The sequence below is a fragment of the Perkinsus marinus genome, assembly GCF_000006405.1.
Source record: "Perkinsus marinus ATCC 50983 genomic scaffold scf_1104296974312, whole genome shotgun sequence".
NCBI classification, from domain to species: domain Eukaryota; phylum Perkinsozoa; order Perkinsida; family Perkinsidae; genus Perkinsus; species Perkinsus marinus.
Window position 1 is genome coordinate 130,411 of NW_003201162.1, and position 9,363 is coordinate 139,773.

Genomic DNA, 9,363 nt, shown 5'->3' on the forward strand with positions numbered 1-9,363 from the left:
GGGATCTAGGTTGCTTATCTTTCACTGGTGACCCAACTCCCTCGTACGTAGAAATCTGTTAGTGATCACGAAGTTTCTCGTGATAAAATGTTGTTCTGCAACCTAGTGAGAGCAGGATTGCAAGATGCCGGTTTTCCAGACGATGTCACTAAAATCGCCACGCTATGTCACTAAATCTCTTGAACCATTCACTATGAGGGTGTGGGATTGAGTCAGGAAATAGCAGACATGTGGATACTCTCAACGATTCTATATCATACCTCTCATCGCTGAAGACTGATAGGAGTGTATACTAATACGAATGACCGGGTTGTCCATGCTAGTGTAGTGGTCGCCACCGTCGTGGTCTGTGCCATGACTATTGCTCAAGAGGGTAACAATAAGGGTAAAGGTTCACACAGCAGATGAATCCATGAACATTCCATGTTCGAGTATGCTTAGGGAATCAAGTAAGAGAGCAAGTGACCAAGGTATTGGTCAACATGGGGCCTATTTCACAAGCATCCTAATGTTAGGATTTTAACCCATTAGGATGCAATTTAAGGATAAATGGCGTTCACAAGGGCACTTTCCTTAGGTTGGGTTAGGACTTTAGGACATTAGGATCCTTACCTTTAGGATTTAGGATATTAGGATGCCTTTATCCTCAAAAACAGGCTGTTAGGACGCTCGGCTTTCACAAGCTATATTTTTAAGGAAATTTTCATCCTAATGGTAAAGTACCTCGGGGGGGTACTTTACCGACCATCCTAACGTTAAAGGTGTACAAGACGACTCGCTACGTTCCGTCAAACAGTCGTTGGTTCGAAACTCTGCGAGCACATTTTTAAATTAATTTGTAACTTGCACAAAAATCTTACAACTATTAACAAAACTCTTTACCAAGTTCGATACTTATCTGAAGCTTATAAACTTCGTATGAAACTCCTTACAAATGCTAATCTTCGGTAGAGTCAAGCCTTTTTTTACTGCAAGACCCCTCCATATCAGAAGACGTTAAGATCCATAATGGTCCATTACTGGATCATTCATTACGCGTATCAGTTGATAATAAAAGAGGTTTTATCTGTTAAATCTGCTGAATGGCGCCTTGTGGCACTATCTTTGTCGGATTCTTATTTAGTTTATATCATGTATAAAATGGTGGGGTGGTAGAGTTTGCGGCTGTTGTTCGACCGATCCAGGTTCGATTCGTAGCTGTATAATATTTTACGTTGTGTTTAATTGCCGTTAGGAGTCCTAATATCCTCAGTTAGCACATCCTCACGTTAGGTAAGGACGTCTTTAAGTATAGGATCCTAACGTTAGGTAAGGAAAATCTTGTGAAATAGCCTTAGCTAGGTAAGGACGTCCTAAGGTTAAAATCCTATACGTAAAGACGTCCTAATCTAAGGACGCTTGTGAAATAGGCCCATGGTCTTCACATGGGGATTGCTTATCAGCGTGGGAAATATGCACACATGGTCTACCACATGTGTTGGTGATAAGCTAACGAACAAGCGGCTTGAACGAGCAGTTGGAGCTATGTGCGAATTCGGCAGGTCCAGCGAGATTTATGGCGAATCACGTTAGGGAAGGATGCCCCTTTTTCCAGTTCCCCGTGGGAGCGTAAACTGTCGTAGATGTGGGATTTTGGTGATACGACGACTATGTGGGAATCAATTGAGATGAACACCACATCATATGCTCCACCTGTGGTCCTTATTCGGGCATCGTCCTCACAGAGATGATCTCCTCAAATTTCATATCAGTGTAAATACAAACGTTTACTCGGACTCGTCAATTGTATCGTATATTGTTGGATGTCGCATGAATTCAGCTCTTCAACGTCGTCGTACAGTTTGGGGGCTATATTTGGGCAAGCCCGATCTACATGTCGTAGAAAAATGGGGTTCTAGTAATTTCCAATAAAGATGAACGTAAACTACTCACTCAGGGGCAGTTGGATCGGAAATCCTCCTCCTGCAGTGACTGGACATATTTCCTCATATACAACGAGCTCAGCAACCGTGAATTTCGGTATTTAGTAAAGGAGAGGAATCGAGCAACAGTGGTATTAAACCTTGGGGACTCGAAATCTACCGTAGTGTGTCAAGGTTTGACTGATCTCGGGTATTTTACTGTGTTGGGTATTTCCTTTTGGGACCACAAGCACAGACAGATGCCCTCATACTAGCCCTTTTTACCATTTAGTAATAATACTAATGATGGGGCACTATGGGGGGGGGGGGTAGTAGACCGAGAGGGCTGGCAACTAGTTTGGGTTTACTATCACATTTTAGGCCCATCCTGCATTTGCGGACATTGGTCGGCATAGTACAGGTAATACAATGGTTCTGTGAGTGGTTGTTGATAGTATATAGGGGAATGGATTACCATCGTACTATCAGAATGTTGTTAGTATAATACTATACCACTATGGTTTAATTAGTAGTATTAAAAATATTATCATAATCATTAGTATTAGACCTCCCAGACGGAGCTCGGATTGTTTGTAGTGGTCCCGGGTTCAACTCTTGGCACGCGCTTTTTTCGAGCACTTTGTAAACACGATACAGGGTGTTGATGAGAACGTTTAAACATTTTGAAACATGAACTACACTGGGTCCGGGTCTGTGTCTCGAGAGCTCAATAGGTGTAACCCACGAAAAAATGCAAATAGTGTGATTATATGCGTCGCCCGCCCCGTAATTAGTGATTCTTCATGGTCGTCTTCTGCGTGGAAGTGGCTTGGTTGTTTGTGATAGTAGTTGATTTTCATCATCGCTGATCGAATCGAAATTGTCAGGCATTTCTCGGCTAGGTACAGAAAAAGCAACACCATATAATAATATGTGGAAACTATGGTATATCAAAAGTCGACGAAATAGTAAAGTAAAGTTGTGATGTAGCCCAGCGTTTTATGAGGCGATCAGTTCCTATATGGGAACTATTGAGGAAGAGACCAACATGCCTTTTGAGGAGAGGTGTTTGTTGTTATCACTATTCGGAGCAAGGTTCTGATACTCAGTGCCGCGTTGTGTGCACTTCGTCGACTTTCACTAGGAGTGTGGGAAAATATGTACACATGGTCAACTGCGTGTTGGTGAGAATATGAAAATTCTTAGGGAAATTCTCGTTGGTTTCTGTACACTTCTACTTCAATTCGTATATAAACTCCTATAATTAGTGAGGAAACTCCTGAGCTCAGCTGAAGGAAGCGAACATAAACTCCAACTGTACCACTACGGTAGGTCGGCCAGAGCGCTGCGTTCGGATATGTGTATAACGTGGAAAAGCGTTTTTGAGATGCAAACATTCAAGTTGCGTGCTGTGAATGCTACAGTGGATGTGCTATATCACGGTTGCTGTGTATATGTTGTGCCTATACACGTGAGCTCAGACAGTGTGAGTTCATGTGTATGCTACTGTAGCAGTTTTACCTATTGTGGAATGGAACGGAAGTATCGGGCGACAGCTGAGGATTTGAAGATCATTGAAAGGTGGTGGTATACTTTCGCTATTAACGTCGTTGGGCGTTTTAGAGCGGGTTAAAACGTTGGAGTGATATAATCGTCTCAGGTTCGTCAAAGCTGTTTGTGTGAGACACGCTGAGGAGCCGTTAGTGAAGGAAAGATGGTATGGAGCGAAGGAGCTGGCCGATGAGGTGAACGGCAAAGTTATACAGTTCCAAAAGGTGGCTGGTAGTACTAATGCATCTGACGCTAGTGTTGGGAAATGTGCCGTCGCTAGGATTCGAACTTGCGCCACGAACTCGTCCAGTGTCTGTTCGCATTGGAGTGGTCGATGTTGGGCTTGCTTCGATTACAGCAGATGAGTTCGATGAGGATTTGGCGGTTCCCATGCTCACTGAGTTGTCCGTGGAGGAGGTAAATTTGGGGTTGCCTCGTGCTTCTAATCTAGGGTGGAAAAATGTACATATGGTTGGTGACTATGTGAAAATTCTGAGGGAGTTCTCATTGGTTTTTGTACACTCCTAATTGAATTCGGGTATAAACTCCTATGATTAGTGAGGAAACTTTTGAGCTCAGCTGAGGAAAGCAAACGCATATATTCTCACATTTCTTAGGTTAGCAGAATCGTTTTTGCGGATATTTACGCGAAGTCAGTCCGAACTGCTAACGAGGAAATTGCAGCTGGGGCTCTTCCGAAAGTCGTAATTACTATGGACGATTTGAGACCGCTCCCGAAAGCTAATCGCGCGAGTATCAATACTCGGCTGAGGAAAGCGGGCATATTGCTGCGAGCGAGGCCTTGGCAGCCCCGTGGGGCCTCGGCGAGGGGGCCCTGCAAATGGGCAGATGTGCCACTTTATAGGTGTGATTAGGGAATGAGGTTATAAGCAAGCAGTTGTGACACGTGTGGTGACACGGTAGAATGCCATGGTAATCCATTTTACAAGGGTAGTTGATATGATACAGAATAGTTGCGTTTGAAGTGATTGTAGGGTAAGGCTGGAGTTGTTATGAAACGTGTCGAAAGTAGTTGGATTGTCATCGTATAACATGGGTGGTACGACTAAGGAAAAGTCGTCAATGTCGGGCCGGTTCGAAAGACGACGAAGAGAGAAAAAGGAACGGATGAGGCTAGCTGGGGTATTGGCTGATCGAGTCATTGGTAATACCTCTTGGCGTTATCATCAAAATGGTTGTACAGTGCGTCCTAGGTAGTTGTGGGGAAAGTATGGTTTCAATGGATTCACCCGTTTGACGTAGAATGGCGTAAAACTCCGTGAAAAACGCGATATTTGCGCCTTGCAGTAGTCGTGAAATATGTTTTTCGCTAGTGTGTTTTTTTCCCATATCACTAGGGTGAAACTCCAATATATGCGGTTAATGATACTCAACAACTCGTCGATATCATAGTCTCAAAAGGTTGCTTCACTTTCTTTTCTTTTCAAGTTGTCATCAATCTATGTAGTTGACGATTCTTCTACACTGAACTCTCATTGTAGATTCGAAGTGTTGCGATTTACCTTTCGAGGAGGCATCGGGCTTGCAATTGGATTGGAAGGCACTACCGGTTGGATTGGACCCTTCTATGGGATGCCTTTACCCCGATAGGAGTTCTAGGAAGCGAGAACAGGTGATGGGGGTCTTCACAGAGCGCTATAGTTGGCGTTCTATCGTAGGTAGTGGGCATGGTAGCTGCGGTACTTTCCGCGATACCAAATACGACAGAGTCTCGGCCGCCAACAGTAGTTGACTTCGGTGCTGGGTCGGGTCATCTGGGCCTGTTGGTAGGGTACATGCGGCCAGATGTGAAGGTAGTCCTAGTAGAGAGGAGATCGGGTAGTAAGGGGTAGATGGGGAATAGCAGTGGCCTTGGGGGGAAGCTCACTGAGCTCTTCTTATGCTGGAGAATGTTCCACGAATGTTATAATTGAATATAAATGTACGAGTAAAGATTATATTATATTTGACATTGGTGCGGTATCATATAGGCTTTGAAACTCTCCATATGCTAATTATATGCAGCTTCACCCGCTCTGCGTGAAGTGGCGTAATCCATTGCCAAAAACGCGATACTCGCGCTACCCAGTAGTTGTGAAATATACTTGTGTTTTTCATATCACAGTCGTGGAACCTACTTTTCACTAGTGTTTTTCATATCACAGTCGTGGAACCTACTTTTCACTAGTGTTTTTCATATCACAGTCGTGGAACATACTTGTGTTTTCCATATCACAGTCGTGGAACATACTTGTGTTTTCCATATCACAGTCGTGGAACATACTTGTGTTTTCCATATCACAGTCGTGGAACATACTTGTGTTTTCCATATCACAGTCGTGGAACATACTTGTGTTTTCCATATCACAGTCGTGGAACATACTTGTGTTTTCCATATCACAGTCGTGGAACATACTTGTGTTTTCCATATCACAGTCGTGGAACATACTTGTGTTTTCCATATCACAGTCGTGGAACATACTTGTGTTTTCCATATCACAGTCGTGGTACATACTTGTGTTTTCCATATCACAGTCGTGGAACATACTTGTGTTTTTTTTATATCACAGTCGTGAAACTTCACTATATTCTCAGCATACCAACTAATCTACATTTAATAGATGTTATGCTAATATATGAGGCGCTATCATAAGTAATGTATAAATTTTATTAATAGAGTGACACATGAAATGGTTGTTCATGATGCAAGATGTGCATGAAGGTATTCATCCGAATGTAACGTGCGCAGCCAGGGAGCTGGATCCTCAAACGGTGGCGTTGCTGTCTAAAATCGTCCCGAAGTTAAATGGTGAAATGGAAGTTGGTGAACTCGTCTGCAGGTACATGTGGTTTGGCTAGAGATCGAGTACAGGCTCTGGGGAGGAAGGATAGGGTAGAAGTGATATGTGGATGCATACAGGAGTATGATGGGCCTTGCGACGTAGGTAGTAATGTTCTCCTTTATGAATATCGGATTGATTCGGACAGAGAAGTGTAGTGCCTTAACGTCATTTCAGCGTGGTGACTACGCTTTATGAATTCTAATTAATTTGACTGAACGTTAATGAATTTTAGTGGTATATACTTTAGTGATATTAAAGCATGGGGATATACGTTATACGAGTGACATAGAGTGAGTTTAATTATACTGTTATACACTATCAGTACTGTCGTTGTGTACTGTTATACACTATCAGTACTGTCGTTGTGTACTGTTATACACTATCAGTACTGTCGTTGTGTACTGTTATACACTATCAGTACTGTCGTTGTGTAATGTTATACACAGTACGGAGGAGTAGGTGGAGTGAAGACATTGAAAAGCTTATAGGATAGTAGTAGTCTTACAGAGGTTCATGTTTGACGTAGTTAATGTTTCCTGCAAAAAATTACTAAAACGTTCTTAGTTTAGTTTACCTTAGTTTTTCAGATTGATTCTATTCCACGTCGTTTAGGTATCGGTCTACATGCATGCGGTGCCCTCACTGACATGATCATAGACTTTTGCACTACCAGAAACTGCAGTTTTGTAGTACTATACGAAGGAGCTTCCGAACAATGTTTGAGCGATTTGTTCATAGGTATGTCCGTGCTGCTATGGGCAAATTGCCGGTGCTGAAGGCGCAGGCGTAGGGCAACTACCACGGAGCCACGACGGTGTTGGAGGAGTTTTGAGCGGAGATGAATTCAGGACAGTAGCATCGTTGGCCGACTACTCAGTGGTAGACGGTAAAGACGGTTTCGAATATTCACAACGAGCAGAGTATCGAATTGCGCGTGCGTGCATGCGAGTGGTTGACACTGATAGGCTCATCAATGTTAGAGACACTTTCGGATATGCTGTATCACTGTCCCGTATAGTACCAGAGACGTGCACTCCTAAAAATAGCATTATTATTGGTCGCGCTAAGACCCGATAGTATGAATATACTAAATTTTCTATCTGTTCACTGGAGTATGTGTTGAAGAAGTTGGTGACACTCGGGGTTCCGTAAAGTGAAGGTCAATTTTTGGGCTAGCGGCTTCAGGACGATGAAACAGTCATTTTCGAGATTCTGACTAACGTGCGACAATGCAAAGCGGGAATTGTTGAGTCCAACTATTGAGCACTGAATATAGCTTTGATGCGAGGCGAGAGGGTGAGAATTTTCCCAGCTTTCAATCGAAGTATTGGTCAGCATAGAATTGGAGATGTACCTCAGTTACCTTGTTTTATGAGAAGGGTGCCTCCTGGGGCCCTGCCTATATTGTTCACCATCGTTGTCTATGCTAAATTCATTCCTTAATCCTTCCACATTCCGAGCAGCAACTCCGACAGTCGCGGTCCTGTCATCCCGCCTCTTCGCACGTTCAACGCCGTCACTATTGATATATGGGCGGGCCTCTCCAGTGTTTAGACGGTCTTTCGCCAGCCAGTGTGGGCCTAAGGACTACTACAGTGTATTGGGCGTATCTCGCAATGCATCTCAAGATGACATCAAGAAGGTCAGCTATCGTAAAGTCTCAATTTAAATGATTACAATTATGTTATAATTATATAATAGTCATCAAAATATATGTGGGTGAGCTTTCGTGGTGCCTCGTCTCTTTTGGTGTTCACACCGCTCAGTCTACGGAGCTCGTTTGCTTGCGTCGCTTCCCCACTGTTCATAGCGCGAGTTAGCGAGATCGTAGTCAGTAGTTATTGATGATAAAACACATTCGGACTTTTTCATTGACTGAGTAGAGCCAAGTTGTGTCAGTACTATCCAAGCCTGAGTAGTTCCTACAACATGACGATGGTTTGCAGGATGTCCTGAGCTGTATCATTTTTGCTAACGTAACGATATGTATATATTAGAACGGCAATATTTTTCTGTCCCCTGGTGTAAGCTCCGGTCGAGCCGTAGCTGCTCTTGTCTGAATGAGTTCCTCCTCAGGCCTATCGTAAGCAAGCGATGAAGTGGCACCCAGATCGAAATCCGGATAACCGTGATGCAGCTGAGGAGCGTTTCAAGAACATAGGAGAGGCCTATCAGACTCTCGGGGATGAGTCCAAACGCAGACAGTGAGTGTCCGAACCTAACTGCTCTTACTACTGCCGCCACTCCACTGGAGTTGTATTAGGGCAGTAGTTCGTTACATAGTCTTTCACTCGAAAGCAGCCTACATTGACTCCAGGTACGATGCATTCGACAACGGCTCATCTCCGTATGGAGGTGGCGCTGGTACAAAGAGGCCGACTGGTCCTAGCGCGGGAACCTCGGGACCGTTCCCGGGGACCTCTGGACCGTTCCCAGGAAGCAGTGGCTTCGCACGGGGTGGTTTCCCCGACAGTGAGGGCTTCACTCAAGGTAGGCATAGTTTAGAGGAATATTAGTCAGCCTCCGTTCTTAGGCAATGTTTATTATAGACAAATGTCAATGGAAGAAGCACAGGAACTCTTCAAGGTGAGCGTCTCCGTGCTGTTCTTTCTGTTCGTAGCACATGTTGTTCCCGACTGTCAGAGAGCAATGGGCATGGATTTAGATGAGCTCTTACGGAGCGCGATGAGGGATAGTTTTGCAAACCCAATGGACTCTGGATTTTATCGGTGAGACGGTAACGACCCTGACGCACTCACTGACGTCCTCTCTCTGTAGAACGTCGGGCAAGGCGGATGCGTCGAGTCGCAGAAGCGGCCAGAATCCTTTCGCGGGTTCGCCGAATTCGAGCGGTGGATTCGGCTCGCTCTTCGGGGATATGGGGGGAGACTTTGGAAATGTGTTCAGAAGACCACCAGCTCCCAATAAACGTAAGAAGAGTAACATTGAATAGTATGTTGTTCATCGTAGTTCAGTAGCTTATTTGATGCCAGACAAATACTTTGTTATGTCCTTGATATGTTGTTCGTTTGTCGCACACGTGTTCTGTGAGTCCCTACTGTGTCCGA

General features: G+C 44.2%; 2 protein-coding genes across 2 annotated transcripts in view; both read left to right on the top strand.

Annotated features, from left to right (window-relative positions):
- Positions 1–3,432: 3,432 nt before the first annotated feature.
- On the top strand, positions 3,433–7,372 carry Pmar_PMAR016903 (conserved hypothetical protein; the record flags this gene model as incomplete). The annotated part of the gene is made up of 9 exons (XM_002765897.1): positions 3,433–3,482; positions 3,562–3,683; positions 3,733–3,869; positions 4,524–4,617; positions 4,955–5,085; positions 5,132–5,291; positions 6,293–6,397; positions 6,908–6,984; positions 7,034–7,372. The coding sequence occupies 9 exons, from the start codon at positions 3,433–3,435 to the stop codon at positions 7,370–7,372; spliced, it is 1,215 nt and encodes a 404-aa protein (XP_002765943.1).
- Positions 7,373–8,389: 1,017 nt separating this feature from the next.
- Pmar_PMAR016904 (conserved hypothetical protein) overlaps positions 8,390–9,363 on the top strand; it is a gene marked incomplete at both ends in the record, with an annotated part of 1,696 nt that continues 722 nt past the window's right edge. The window contains 5 exons of the mRNA XM_002765898.1: positions 8,390–8,499; positions 8,613–8,785; positions 8,829–8,881; positions 8,939–9,024; positions 9,074–9,225. Of these exons, the coding sequence (XP_002765944.1) occupies positions 8,390–8,499; positions 8,613–8,785; positions 8,829–8,881; positions 8,939–9,024; positions 9,074–9,225 (574 nt within the window). The remainder of the gene's footprint in view (positions 8,500–8,612; positions 8,786–8,828; positions 8,882–8,938; positions 9,025–9,073; positions 9,226–9,363) is intronic.